The 12,781-nt window shown below is 54.4% G+C and overlaps 5 protein-coding genes across 6 annotated transcripts; 3 read left to right on the forward strand and 2 right to left on the reverse strand.

The window, feature by feature from the left end:
* The first annotated feature begins 9 nt into the window (after positions 1–9).
* LOC120961317 (dihydroxyacetone phosphate acyltransferase) lies at positions 10–4,093 on the forward strand. Of its 2 annotated transcripts, none has more exons than XM_040385021.2 (4): positions 10–952; positions 1,370–1,653; positions 1,731–3,478; positions 3,568–4,093. In XM_040385021.2, the coding sequence occupies exons 2-4, from the start codon at positions 1,381–1,383 to the stop codon at positions 3,701–3,703; spliced, it is 2,157 nt and encodes a 718-aa protein (XP_040240955.2). In that variant the 5' UTR covers positions 10–952; positions 1,370–1,380; the 3' UTR covers positions 3,704–4,093. The 2 variants fall into 2 exon arrangements, with proteins under 2 accessions (XP_040240955.2, XP_049462570.1); XM_049606613.1 differs by lacking the exon at positions 10–952 and adding an exon at positions 964–1,295.
* A 371-nt stretch (positions 4,094–4,464) lies between these two features.
* LOC120961316 (ribosomal protein S6 kinase delta-1) lies at positions 4,465–7,899 on the forward strand. Its single transcript, XM_040385020.2, has 3 exons — positions 4,465–4,907; positions 5,026–6,971; positions 7,049–7,899. The coding sequence occupies exons 1-3, from the start codon at positions 4,800–4,802 to the stop codon at positions 7,494–7,496; spliced, it is 2,502 nt and encodes an 833-aa protein (XP_040240954.2). The 5' UTR covers positions 4,465–4,799; the 3' UTR covers positions 7,497–7,899.
* Positions 7,692–9,341, reverse strand: LOC120961321 (40S ribosomal protein S3). Its single transcript, XM_040385027.2, has 3 exons — positions 9,207–9,341; positions 8,502–8,698; positions 7,692–8,410 (listed from the first exon to the last, which is right to left on the reverse strand). The coding sequence occupies exons 1-3, from the start codon at positions 9,234–9,236 to the stop codon at positions 7,903–7,905; spliced, it is 735 nt and encodes a 244-aa protein (XP_040240961.1). The 5' UTR covers positions 9,237–9,341; the 3' UTR covers positions 7,692–7,902.
* A 536-nt stretch (positions 9,342–9,877) lies between these two features.
* LOC120961322 (60S ribosomal protein L6) lies at positions 9,878–10,960 on the forward strand. Its single transcript, XM_040385028.2, has one exon. The coding sequence runs from the start codon at positions 9,938–9,940 to the stop codon at positions 10,748–10,750; it is 813 nt and encodes a 270-aa protein (XP_040240962.1). The 5' UTR covers positions 9,878–9,937; the 3' UTR covers positions 10,751–10,960.
* LOC120951695 (odorant receptor 85c-like) lies at positions 10,765–12,609 on the reverse strand. The gene is made up of 3 exons (XM_049606618.1): positions 11,584–12,609; positions 11,338–11,493; positions 10,765–11,253 (listed from the first exon to the last, which is right to left on the reverse strand). Exons 1-3 carry the CDS (start codon positions 12,550–12,552, stop codon positions 11,179–11,181), a joined length of 1,200 nt encoding a protein of 399 aa, XP_049462575.1. The 5' UTR covers positions 12,553–12,609; the 3' UTR covers positions 10,765–11,178.
* Between the last annotated feature and the right edge of the window lie 172 nt (positions 12,610–12,781).

Below are 12,781 nucleotides of genomic sequence, written 5' to 3' on the forward strand. Positions count from 1 at the left end.
CAACGGCAAAACAGCTGATCACGTTTTCAAAGCTCGCCAGGACACCGTGAAATGTTTCGTGAAATATTTCAACGCACCAAAATCGTAACCCGGCTGGCAGCACTGGTCGCGCACGAACGGTGGTGCATCGAACCGTCATTTTGGATATAGAAACGCACTGTACGCGCGCGCCGCCGAAGAGAAGGTGGAGGGGGGAGAAACGGGTTTTGTTTTGTGTACATTGCGCCTGTGCGGGAGCAGGCGAAACATCGTGGTGCAAACGGCAAACGAAGGAAGGAGCCAATGCTTGACAACTCGCCCCCAAGGCTATGGTGGGACGGCGGACCGGTTCCGGCGAGGAAAACTTGGTCAGCAGTACCAGCAAGTGTGATTGCCCAACACCAGCAGTAGAAGTGAGCGCCGCTTTTCTGTCCCGGCGGTGGTGACGGGCGCGAGCACACGCGTGTGTGGTGTTGCAGAAGCCAATTTGCTAATCTGTGCTGTGTGTGTCCACCTTTCTAGAACTGTGACTGCGCCACTGCGGGGCCCGGAATGCGTGTGCCGGACGGGGTTTTTGGTGGGGTGGTATCGTCGACGTGTTGCGAGAGAACTGCGTGAACACACAGCGTATCGTCCGATGTGCTGCGCAAACTAGGTGATGAATGTCGAAGGCGGCGTGCGTATATGAGCGCTAGCGTGCAGTTTCTGTTCCCTGCCAAAGGTGGCCTACTGTGAACGTAGGCAAAAAAGTGCTAATCGGTGAACGATTTTTGGTGCAAAAAGTGTGTGAAATTAAGGGCAATTTTAGCGGGAGTGAGAAGAGTGTTGATATCCAACAGCAACGGTCGCACGGAATGCACGGAAAGGTCGGATAAGGTCACGATTCCGTGTTGATAAGGTGTGCAGAGAATATAGAGTGGCAAAGTTACCAAAAGACACTGCAACTTTCAAGACAACGCGTGCAAGCAAAACGGTAAGAGTGAAACACCCTCAACGGGGCACCGAGCTCGTTTCGAAGCGGTTGGTTGGGATTGATTGTTATTGCCGGAACAGGATTTCTCACTACATCAGTCGCGGCTGTTGTGTGCGTATGTGTCAACAGCCGCTTATCTAATTGGGTAAGGCGCGTCATCAACCATCCGTTTGCCACACCTCCGTGCGGGGCTTGTCGAGGCATCGTTGATAACGCGCCAGATAATCCATGATCCTTATCAAGGATTAGTGGGGCAAGCGCGCCGGACAGGGCGTACTATCCGTTCCCACAATCACTGCAATGTGCTTCACACGAACGTTGCGCTAAGTGGTTAACACAGCACGTGGGTGAATTTCCGCTTAATTAGCTTATCCGAATTTTAACATCACGCCTACTTTGTTTTATCTCGCAATACAGGGAACAAAGCAATGGCACCGAATCCCAGCAGTGGTAGCGGTAGTGGCAGTAGGCCAGCGAACCACCGCTCGAACGATGTCGTGGTGGAATCGATGACGATAAAGCTGTCACCGGGGAAGCTGGCCGAGTTTCGAAACCTGCTTGCGCCCCAGTACCGCGAGCGCCGCGACATGACGAAGCGGTACAGGGTGACGGTACCCTTCCGGAAGGATCAACCGGTGACGCCGGAAAGGCTGAAGCAGCTCGTACTTGCCAGCGGCCGCATTCAGCTACTGCTCGATGAGGTACAAAAAGAGCGAAAGGGATTTGCAAATTGAATCAATCGCGTATCGCATTTAAACCATTGCTTTCTCAATTGCAGCAATCATCCAACGACAAAGCGAAGCGTGCCGAACTAGCCCGAACCATTGCCGAGCTGCTGGACGAGATTGGGCTGGCGGAAAATTTGCCCGTCATCCGCTCGCTCGGCACGATGCTGAACGCCATCTTCGATCGCATCTACACCGGCGTGTACGTGAACGAGGTGAAGCTGGAGCAGCTGCGGTCGCGGTACGGCCGCCAGACGGTGCTGTACCTGCCGAGCCACCGCAGCTACGGTGACTTCATACTGATGTCGTACGTGCTGTTCTGCTACAACATTGCCATCCCGGGCATAGCGGCCGGGATGGACTTCTACTCGATGGCCGGCATGGGCAGTGCGCTGCGCAATACGGGCGCGTTCTACATGCGCCGCACGTACGGTAACGACCGCCAGTACTGGTACATCTTCCGCGAGTACATGCGCCAGCTGATAGTGGCGTACGACCGGGGGATCGAGTTCTTCGTCGAGGGTACGCGCAGCCGCAGCAACAAGGCGCTGTCGCCGAAGATTGGCCTGCTCTCGATGGCCCTGGAGCCACTGTTTATGGGCGAGGTGCCCGACCTGCTCGTGGTGCCGGTGAGCGTATCGTACGATCGGCCCGTCGAGGAGCAGCTGTTCGTGTACGAGCTGCTCGGTGTGCCCAAGCCGAAGGAAACGACCCGCGGGCTGCTGAAGGCGCTCAGCATTGTGCGCGAGAACTACGGCACCATCTATCTCGAGTTTGGCGATCCGCTCTCGGCGAAGGACTACTTCGGCGAGGGGTTAAACCGAACGCGCCACACCGTCGCGCCGACCTTTGCGCAAACGTTGGCCCGGGAGGAGCGCGATGCGATCCAGAATCTGGCCAACGATGTGGTACATCTGCAGCAGCACCGCATGGTGCTGACGGCGTTTCATCTGATTGCGATACACTACAACTACCGGAAGTACCATGGGCAGACGGTAACGCTTGCCGAGCTGGTGACGGGCGTGACGCAGCTCGGGCGCATGCTCGAGGATCTCGGTGCCGTTACGGAGGTGGAGGGCTGCACGGACGTGCAGCAGCTCTGTCTCGGTGCGCTCGATGTGCACCGGAACGTGTTGCAGCTGACGGGCGACGGGGTGCTGGTGATTGCCCGCTCGTACCACGATTTCAGCCGCGTCGACAAGCGAAAGCTGAAGGGCTACAACCTGTCGGACGGTGTGATGAAGCTGGCGGTGCCAATCTTCTCCCTCCAGCTGTACTGCAACCCCTGTCTGCACTGGTTGGCCGTACCGGCGATGGTGCTGCTGGCAGGGCGAGCCCTGGCCACGGGCGGTACCGCATTGCTGCTGCGCAGTGAGCTGCTGCGAGCGGTGCGAGAGCTGCGGACGTTGTACGGGCTCGAGTTTGTGCTGTACGCGCGCCGCGAAACGGTCGAGTTTGATGCCGCGCTGGAGCATCTGTACCGGCAAGGGCTGTTGCGGTCCAGTCCGGCCGGGCAGGACACGTTGGATTTTGCACCACAGGGCGATCTGGCCAGCGTGTATCTGAGCGCGCTCGGTCCGTTCCTGTGCACCTATCTGCAGTCGGTGGAGGTGCTGGTGGACGAGTTCCGCGGCAAGGCACAGTTCACCGAAAAAGAGTACCTGGCGGCGGTACAGCAGCACGTGGAGCAGCAGCTGCTGCGGCAGGAGCGCAACGTACACCCGTACTGCCTGTCGCTCGACAGCATTAGCCTCGCGCTGCACTCACTAGTCTCGCTCGGTGCAGTGAGGAAATCGAAAAGGTAGCACCATTTGCATCCCTTCTGCTGTACAATGCACGCTCTAATCTCATATCTTCTCTTTCGTTTCTTATCGTTTCTTTTGTTTACAGTGATAATGTGTATCGCTACGATCTGGGTACGGACGGTATGATCGAGTCGATCCACGAACGACTAAAGCGCTACTGTGCGCTGCTTCCCTTCGAGTACCTCACATTCCAGAACGCCGTTACCGGGTGTAAATTGTAATGCTTCAACGTGCGCCACTTGTAAACGAACAACGCTTTTGGGGAGGTATAAGAGATATAGCAGCAGCAACACTGGCAATATTGCTGGAACCCATGCATGCCGCCTAGATTCGGACTCGCTGATAACAACTCATTAATGCAATTGTTGTAAATCTTTGTTTGTTTTTTCATCGTACGCTAGGAACAATTAATTTATATTTACGTTGGAACGGTCATTGGAAGGTAATTGTGTAATTAAGTGCAAAGTAAAAAAACAGTACAGCATTTAGTTAAGGGGAGATTAGTTTGTAGAGCAGCATGTATAATGGGCGTTAGGGAGCTGCGGATGAAGGTGGAATTGAAAGCTTCGACACATTGCAAGTCATACAAATAAAAGACATTCTTCAATGGAGACAGGGAGAAAGCTTAATTCAATTAGAGATGAGGTTGGGCGTTGGTTAACGATCGCCCTTGCCGGTGGTATGGCGGGAGGCTTGCTAGAATATTCCATGATTCGTACGACATATGGAGCGCGTTATGGTTTTCTGAGCAACTTTGGACGTCTTATAGGTGTTATTGGACCTAAATGTAGCATTTTCATCATATGTTTTAGTGGTTTTATCTTTTATCTTAAACAGTCCAGTTTCCACTGTCTGTGGACAGTGTTTCCTAAAAAAAGGGTTTGAATTGTTCACAGACTGCATTGAAATTGTAAAATAGTTGTTGTGTTTGGCAAAGTTTCTTATAAATAGTTTTTAAATTCCCACTCGATTGCAGCTGTAACGTATTTTTTATCGTTCTGGCCGATGCAAGGCGTTTTCCCGCTGTCAAACGGGTTGCTTGTGTGTGTGTGCGTGCGAGTAGCAGAGTGGGTTGTTTGTGTTGTGACAGTTGACAGGCTTTCTCTTTTCTACCCTCTTTCGATACCTTTTGCACTATCGCAGCAGCCCGTCGCTGCAGTCGGGGTCAGTGCATCTGTGATTTTGCACCACATTGGCACGAAACGGCAAACCAGCACCACCAGCAAGCCATTCCACATTTCCGTCGGCGTGTTTCCTCCCGCTGCGCGCGAGTAATGTAAACCCCCACTGTCGACGGTGCAGCGCAAAGGGGAGGAAATGTTGCTAGGGGGCCGCAGGAAAACGGAAACATGGGTGCACAGCTTTTCGGTGGGCAGTGAAACGCGCAAGTACAAGGGCTTCACCATCTATCGCATCACGTCCATTGTAGGTGGCACAGTTCTTCTACCCGTGTATATTATCGGTTTGCTGCACAAAGGATTTGTGCAACTTTGATTGATTTGTGGTGTACATCTTTTTTTGTTGTTTCTTCCGTTCTGTGCAGGTATTTCCACGGTCCCATCCAGAGGGTTTGACGCGCGTCACCTTATGGAAGCGGTTCAGCGAGGTGAAAAAGCTGCACAAGGAGCTCGTCCGGCGGCACCGTGAGCGTCACCTGCCAGGCACTGTGCCGACCCTGGCCGACCAGTCCTACTTCAAGCGGTTCGATCCGGCAGTCATCGAGGAGCGGAAACGGTACATCCTGCAGCTGCTGGAGTTTGCCGGCCAGGAACCGCTGCTGTACCGTTCGCATGCTTTCCTGAACTTTTTCACCCGCGGTATAGCGGTGCCGGAAAAGGAGGCCGGCAACGACGAGCCGGCGGAAGAGCGTGGCGCGGGCAAGCGGCAAAACGGTACGGGCGGCGATGGAGGCGGCAATATAGAGACAATAAGGAAGCAGCTCGGGATCGGGCAGCAGGACGAGCTGAGCCTGATCGATCCGAGCCGGGACGGTCGGGATGGGCAGGATGGATCGACGGGTACGGACGGTTCGTGTACGAGCGGAGACGAGGAGGTGGACGAAGTGGACGCAATCGACTGTCAGTCTGTAGCTCCCGCGCCCAGCAGGGAAGGCTCACTGATCGATTCAATGATATCCGAAACGGGCTCGATGGAAACGGGCCGTGCGGAAACCATGGCAACGGAGGACTATCTCGTAGCCGCCGGGATGGTGTTCAGCAAGGCGGTCGAGGCGGAAGCGAACGGTGACTATGAGCGCGCGTTCGAGCAGTACAAGGCAGGCATCGATCGGTTGCTGAGCGGCGCCAAGGACGACACGAACGAGACCCGCCGCAAAATAGCCAAGGAGAAGAGCTGCAAGTACGTCGCGAAGGCGGAGGAAATCTACGAACGATTCCTGGAGGAGCAGTCGCTGGGTTCGTGCGCGGACGATCGTTTGATGGGGCCGCTCACGTACGACGATCCGAGCTCGCCGATCCAGCTGCTCGAGCGGCCACTGAACTACCTGTCCCGCTACAAGGTGGTGAAGGTGATCGGCACGGTCATGCAGGTGCAGGACGTGACGGACAAGAAGTTCTACATCATGAAGAGCATCCGCCGGCCAGTGGCCCCCGGTGGCGGTGGGCTACCGTTCCCGAGTGCGGCCGTCTTCCCGCCGGACGTGCCTTACATGGTGCCGCTCATTGCCTACTTCCAAGCGACGGACGGGGGCATCTTTCTACTGCTGCGGCTCGTCTGTGCCGGCAAGCTGTGGGATTTCATCCGATCGTACCGGAAGCCGGAAAGCTACTGCCCTTCGCCGGTGGAGAATGATTTCACGGTGGAGGAATCGGACGGGGAGGGAGGTGGAAATGAAGTGGAGAGTAAGCAGGGCAAAGGGAGCGAAACTGATGGTGCGCAGCGGCGGGTTGAACCCAATTGTTCCGGTTATGATTCCGGGTTCTTGGAGTTGGTAAACGAATACAGCAACGGTGGTGGTGGCGGAGTTGAAGCCAGCGATGGAAACTCACCGAGCGCTGCTGACCAGAACGATGGCACGGATGAGGTAGCCGAGGAAGTGCTGCCGGACGAGGAGGAGGAAGAGAACGGGCCGGTCGGGAAGCCGGATGAAGAGCCGGAGCTCGTGATTCCCTCGTTCGATGCACTTTCGAAGGACATGGACGTTCGGGAGTTGCTCTCCTGCAGCCAGCGCCTACTGAAAGCCGTCACACAAACGTTGGAAGAATCGGACGAACATTCCAATAGCTCCGCCCAGATCTCGGCCGTTCCGGCCAGCAGCCTCGAAACGGCAGCGGCAGCCGCCCCTGGCGAAGGTGGGCAAGAAAGTAGAAAATCTCATTCTAGTCAATTAGGTTTAGCGAGAATGTCAAGTATTAGCGAGCCGGTGGACGAGCTGACGCCCGATCTTCTACCGGAGGGTAGCGTTCGTCGGTGGATCAGCGAGCTAGTGATTGCGGTCGATAGTTTACACTTTAATGGAATTGTTTGTGGGTGAGTAGCAGGCTGCATGGAGCCATTCTCGGAGCATCGCATCGTTTTAACAGAATCTTCTTCCGTTCCTCCCACAGTGATCTCACAATGGATAATCTCTTGCTTGGCCCGGAAGGCCAGCTAATGCTGACGTACTTCCATCGGCGGGGTGAATCGTACTTCTGCCAGCCGGGCGGTGCCCATCCCGTTGCACCGAAGCAGTCGGCGATCAGGGCACTGTACGTGGCCCCGGAACGGCCACTCGAGCCCAGGTCGGACTTCTGGTCGATCGGCGTGATCATGTTCGAGATGCTGACCAAACGCAAGTTCGTATCGTGCCATCCGTCCGGCGTGTTCTGCTACCACGAGGTCCAGTATCCCGAGGGCGTGGAGCTGTCGATGGAGGCACGGGAGCTGCTAGAGGGTCTGCTACAGCCGGACGTGGAACGGCGGTTAGATTTTAAGCAAATCATAGCGAGCGCGTTCTTTCGCACCGTCGACTGGAGTGAGGTGAAGCGACGCGGAGTCTCAGCGAACCATCCGTAACGGACGGGGGAATCCGAGGGAAGCGATAGGAGTCCAAGTCGCAGAACAAATAGCGCCAACCAATCTACCGTAGAGAGTGTTTGTGTGTATGTTTATACGTAATATGTGGAACAGCAGTAGAGGGAGGGAGGGAGGGGGGGGGGGAGCGAACCGGCGTTTAGGATGCAACCGTGAACAATAAACAAAACAGTATGATTATGTATTCTCCAAACGGATACTCCCTTGCTGCGTTTTTCTAATGTTTCGCTCCGGCGGTGATCCGTCTGGAAGAAAGCTTATATATTTTCATCCTTCGATCCGCCCTCTCCAAATACGCACATCACGCATTCCCAACAGCGTCACCATGAATGTACACCGCGCCAACATTCCACCGTCATCCCACGACTCACACAGTGTCACACCCCGCTCACGCCTCGACGACGTGCTCCTTCGCTTCCACCAGCGGTTCCGGCACCTTGAACTTGGGTTCGCTGCGCGGCGACGAGTACATGATCTCATCCTTCGGCTCAACCACGGACACGTTGTCGGGCAGGGGCTTCTTCGGGCCGATCTTGCCATTCGGATCCCACGGCAACATGATCTTGACCTTGATGCCCAGCACACCCTGGCGCAGCAGCACGTGCCGGGTGGCGGTGTCGACGTACTCGTTGCACGGATCGCCGGAATGGATCATCAGTCCGTCGACGAACTTCATCGACTTGGCACGCTGACCGCGCAGCTTGCCCGACACCACCACCTCGCAGCCCTTGGCGCCCGACTCCATGATGAAGCGCAGCACACCGTAGCAGGCGCGGCGCACGGCCAGCCCACCGATCAGCTTGTAGCGCAGCGATTCCGCCTGAGCGATCGCGCACAGACCGCGGGTGGCAACCTTCTCGGCGTACAGCTCAACGCTGCCGGGAGCGAATCCGAAACTGTTAAAAAAATAGCAATCGCAACCATCGATTAGGATAAACAATTCCCGTGCGCCGAAATGTAAACGAGGTTGCGGTTGTGTACACTTACCGCTTGCGGACGACGGCGGTCAGCTCACGGATGCGGCGTCCCTTCTCACCCAGCACGTTCTGGGTGCGGGTGGCCATGATGATGATTTCTGTGCGGGTCGGCGTAACACGGACCTCCACGCCGGAGTATCCATCCTCGGCCAGCTCACGAGTCAGGAACTCGTTGAGTTCGGCATGGAACATGCCATTGGCCACAAACTGTGGAAGAGATTGATGTGTGTGTAAAAGGGAACAAAGAGAGTTGAGTTAGCTTCGGGGGATAGAGAATTGTTTACACAAGGATGTTCATTGGTGGCTCCTCCCAAGGATACTGCAATGTTGTAGAGCAACCATCATAGGCTACCCGGAGCGTGAGAGGTTATGGCTAATCACAACAATAATTCCCCGACCGAACCGGACACCACATTGCAACAAATTTGTCGATCGATACACACAATCATAAGGCTTGGATGCTCTTCCGGTGCCGGGCTGCATTCCACTGGGTATTTACAACCGGAAGCATTCCCCCATCGTCACCACACTTCACACACAGGCGGGCTTCGCTTCGGTCAGCAGAGACAGGTAGTCGTCCCGGGGAGGGGTAAACTTTGGTCCATCGTTTGCCGGGGTAAAATTGTTCCGATTAGCCATATTTTTACACCTCTCACTGCGCGAAAGCTTCGGCCATCGATTGGCACGTAAATTGTACGAAAGAAAACGTAATTACCCGGCGTTTTTTCGACACGGTGTTGTACATTTTGTCCGAACCACAACTTGTGTAAAACGTGGTAGAAGCAGAAAAGAAAGATGTCAGATCGGAGCTTTGGACATGTGGATGCGAGGGGACGGGAAGGGTACGGAAAGAAAGCTGGAGAAGGAGGCGAGATGACGGATGACGGACGTAGGTCGACCAAAGTCGACATACGGAACGCATCGAGGCGCCGAACGCATCCTGGTTGCGCACGCAGTTGTCAAAAAAGGCGGGATTGCGTTTTCGCTGAAATGTTTGCCCTTTTTTTTGCAAAAAATGTATTTAATTTATGAAAATGGACTCATAAAAAATGTTTAATAAAAAGATGCAATAATTGAATTGATTTAAAACTTATTTGAATGAAATTTTATGACATACGGTAATTGTTTTGAAAATCATTTTTCATCAAAAAAGAACGTAATGACAACGGATTTTGGATGAAAAATATTGGCAAAAAATTGTGCGATCCACAATTGGAGGAATTTTTCGATAAAATCACAAAAACAATTGTGTAAAATGAATTTCCAATCATTTTGCCGACAAGTATGCGTTTTTGGCCGCTTTGGTCGACTGTCAGGCAAACGTGTTGGCGTTGCACGGGCGAGCACAGCAGCGCCCCCGACACCGACGGTGGCCGTTTGTCAAACCGCTAACCTCAAAAGGTTCTTTTCTAGGAGTGTGTTTCACTTATTTACACGTGTTTCAGGATGGCCCCAAAGGAAACGAAGGCCGCCGCTCCGGCCAAGGCTGTTAAGAAGGTCCGAAAGGCACCGAAAAAGGTGCAGAAGGTCAGCAAGTACCCGGCCAGCCTGCTAACGGCCGGACTGTACCGTGCGGTGCGCTCCCGGATGGTCAAGACGCGTCTGCCCCTCTCCGCCAAGACGGTAGATCCGGCGAAGGTGAAGCCGAAGAAGCCCGTCACCATCGTGAAGAAGATTGGCGGTGCGAAGAACGGCGGCGAGCGTACGGTGCTGCTGCGCAAGAACAAGGCCAACCTGCCGACGAAGCGCTTCGCCCACAAGCGCCCGGCCAAGAGGTGCTTCCGCAACCACAAGCGCAACATCCGCAAGTCGCTGAAGCCCGGCAAGGTGCTGATCCTGCTCGCCGGCCGTCATAAGGGAAAGCGAGTGGTGCTGCTGAAGACCCTCAAGACCGGACTGCTCCTGGTGACCGGTCCGTTCCAGCTCAACTCCTGCCCGATGCGCCGTATCGCGCAGAACTACGTCATCGCCACCACGACACGCGTCAACCTGCGGGGCGTGAAGGTGCCGGAGCACATCGACGATCGCTACTTCCGACGCGTCCACCCGAAGAAGGACTCGCGCACCGAGCGGGACATCTTCGCGCGCAAGGAGTTCAAGTACGTGCCGACGGAGCAGCGCAAGGCGGACCAGAAGACGGTCGACACCGCGGTGATGGCCGCCATCAAGGCCCACCCGGAGGGCAAGCTGATTCAGCGCTACCTGAAGTCGATGTTCTCGCTGCGCACCAACATGTTCCCGCACCGTATGAAGTTCTAAGTTGGTTGGAATTCGGGTGAGGAAGAAGGTGTGAGTGTGAGTGCGTACGCGCGCGTGTAAACAAAGTGCTACCACCACCCCCAGCCATTGTGTCGGGCTACACGTATCGAAGGAGCGCGCGGAATATTTACTTTATAACATCCCACGGCTGGATATTGGATCAGCGTTAAGGAAATAATAAAATTTAAAGATTATCTCTTTAAATCTAAACCCGTGTTCTCTAGTGTTTGTGTGTGCGTTGGAGGTTTAAGGAGATGGAGGAAATGAAACTCCGAAATGTTTTCGTTTGTGCTGTTGAAGATGTTCCCTTTCGGCAGGTTTGCTAACATGATTTTCGGTTTGTATGTTACCGGTGGTTTGTATTTTCGCTTGAAATCTATTCGTTTGCAGCAGAAACGATGACTACTAGATGCGATGTAAGTAACGGTTCACTTCATTTTCTTCTCGTTAGGTTCGTACATAGCTTTCAGTAGCGTAAAGTACGAGAACGAGGTGCTTAGTATCTGTTAGCGGATAAAAAAAAGCAGCAAAATCATTCAGTAACCTTTTTCGCTCTATACCCAAACAGGAAATAGCTCTCCCCCTACCTTCGAATAGCTCGCCAGGGAAACGATGGAGAATTTCAGCGCAGTCAGCTTCTGTACGGTGGTGGAGCGTAACATCACGAACAGCAGCGAACGCTGGTACGAACCGGACGCCCCAATCCAGTTCCCCTCGAAAGCGCTGTAGGGAATTTGCGAGCTCTTTAAGAGAAAAAGGTAAACAAATAACACATTTAATCATCGCTATTGCAACCATTGCTGCTCGCAACTCTGCTGCTGCCTGGAGCGTACCGCAACGATGAGCTTGTTACCATAGTAACACAGCAGAAAGACCTGCACCAGCGACGAGACGAGAAACAGCACAAACTTGAACAGATCCGCCGGCGTAATCCCAGCCGTCGCCTGAAACCCGACCAAACAGATGATGACGGAGCTGCTGAGAAAGTTGACCAGCAGCGAGGGGGAAAACATGTGCTCCAGCTCATTGCACAGCTCGATCACCGCCTGATGGATGCGCACGCACCCGACCAGCTCCTGGTGGTCATCGGGCAGCGCGTGGCTCAACCGGTACGCCACGATGTCAAACTGCAGACAGAGCAGCAGCACGATCGCACAGAACATCAGATCGGTCGAGAGGTAGAACACGGCCGACACGAACCCGCCCCAGTTCTGGTGCAGAAACGTCACCTCGAAGTAGCCGGGCCGGTGCCAATCGTACCAGTACCACATAAAGTACGGCAGCTGCTTGTGCCACGTGCCGTCGCTAACGTAGCCCACCACCATCGACACCAGCGGCAGCAGGTTAAACATCCAGATCAGGATCATGTACAGGATCGAGAACGATTTCATCACGACCTGCGATTCACGGTTGTACTGGTACACACCGTACCGCTGCTGCAGTGCGACCGTGCTCGGGAAGAGCGCATCCAGCCGGTGCAGCATATCGGTCAGCTTCGTCTCGTTCAGCTTGATCGTCATGATCTTCACGAACGACAGCGCGGTAAAGCCCATGCACGGTGCCAGTGCGGTCAGCTGCAGAAAGTTGGTAAAGTTACCGGCCGCCTTCACGAAGTAGATATGCTCGATCACGAGACAGTAGCCGGTATTGATGCACGACGACCAGAAGAGCAGATGCTTCAGGTACGCCCGAAGCGTTCGCTTCGGCTCACCGTACCGTGCCACACCGATCATGGCGAAGAAAATTTCCGGCACACGGATAAACGACTCGAAACGCACCAGCTCGTCCGTTGGTGGGTCCATTTTTTTTATTGCACTTGCAGCAGCAGCTCTCGCTTGAGCCTACGTTGCATGTGTAACCGTCGGCGTATTTAAACGGAATCAGGAAGGACGATTAAATATGCACTGATGACCGCGCGACCGGCGGACTGTTCCCGCCCATTGAATTTGAAACACAGCCGATCACGGCCGTTAAATTATACAGGCAACAAAGGGATGACAGAATCCAAAATGCAACAAAAAGCGGCACGTT

The sequence above is a fragment of the Anopheles coluzzii genome, chromosome 2 (assembly GCF_943734685.1).
Source record: "Anopheles coluzzii chromosome 2, AcolN3, whole genome shotgun sequence".
NCBI lineage: Eukaryota > Metazoa > Arthropoda > Insecta > Diptera > Culicidae > Anopheles > Anopheles coluzzii.

What these genes read in the sequence shown, in the direction of transcription:
- LOC120961317 (XM_040385021.2), top strand. Translation starts at nt 1,381, where the DNA reads ATGGCACCGAATCCCAGCAGTGGTAGCGGTAGTGGCAGTAGGCCAGCG. An exon ending in TTCAGCTACTGCTCGATGAG is followed by an intron (nt 1,654 to 1,730) that starts GTACAAAAAGAG and finishes TCTCAATTGCAG; the next exon opens with CAATCATCCAACGACAAAGC. An exon ending in GCAGTGAGGAAATCGAAAAG is followed by an intron (nt 3,479 to 3,567) that starts GTAGCACCATTT and finishes TTTTGTTTACAG; the next exon opens with TGATAATGTGTATCGCTACG.
- LOC120961316 (XM_040385020.2), top strand. Translation starts at nt 4,800, where the DNA reads ATGTTGCTAGGGGGCCGCAGGAAAACGGAAACATGGGTGCACAGCTTT. An exon ending in TCTATCGCATCACGTCCATT is followed by an intron (nt 4,908 to 5,025) that starts GTAGGTGGCACA and finishes CGTTCTGTGCAG; the next exon opens with GTATTTCCACGGTCCCATCC. An exon ending in TTTAATGGAATTGTTTGTGG is followed by an intron (nt 6,972 to 7,048) that starts GTGAGTAGCAGG and finishes TTCCTCCCACAG; the next exon opens with TGATCTCACAATGGATAATC.
- LOC120961321 (XM_040385027.2), bottom strand. Translation starts at nt 9,236, where the DNA reads ATGTACAACACCGTGTCGAAAAAACGCCGG. An exon ending in CCGTGTCGAAAAAACGCCGG is followed by an intron (nt 8,699 to 9,206) that starts GTAATTACGTTT and finishes TCTCTTCCACAG; the next exon opens with TTTGTGGCCAATGGCATGTT. An exon ending in ACCGCCGTCGTCCGCAAGCG is followed by an intron (nt 8,411 to 8,501) that starts GTAAGTGTACAC and finishes TTTTTTTAACAG; the next exon opens with TTTCGGATTCGCTCCCGGCA.
- LOC120961322 (XM_040385028.2), top strand. Translation starts at nt 9,938, where the DNA reads ATGGCCCCAAAGGAAACGAAGGCCGCCGCTCCGGCCAAGGCTGTTAAG.
- LOC120951695 (XM_049606618.1), bottom strand. Translation starts at nt 12,552, where the DNA reads ATGGACCCACCAACGGACGAGCTGGTGCGTTTCGAGTCGTTTATCCGT. An exon ending in GTAACAAGCTCATCGTTGCG is followed by an intron (nt 11,494 to 11,583) that starts GTACGCTCCAGG and finishes TTTCTCTTAAAG; the next exon opens with AGCTCGCAAATTCCCTACAG. An exon ending in CCCTGGCGAGCTATTCGAAG is followed by an intron (nt 11,254 to 11,337) that starts GTAGGGGGAGAG and finishes ATCCGCTAACAG; the next exon opens with ATACTAAGCACCTCGTTCTC.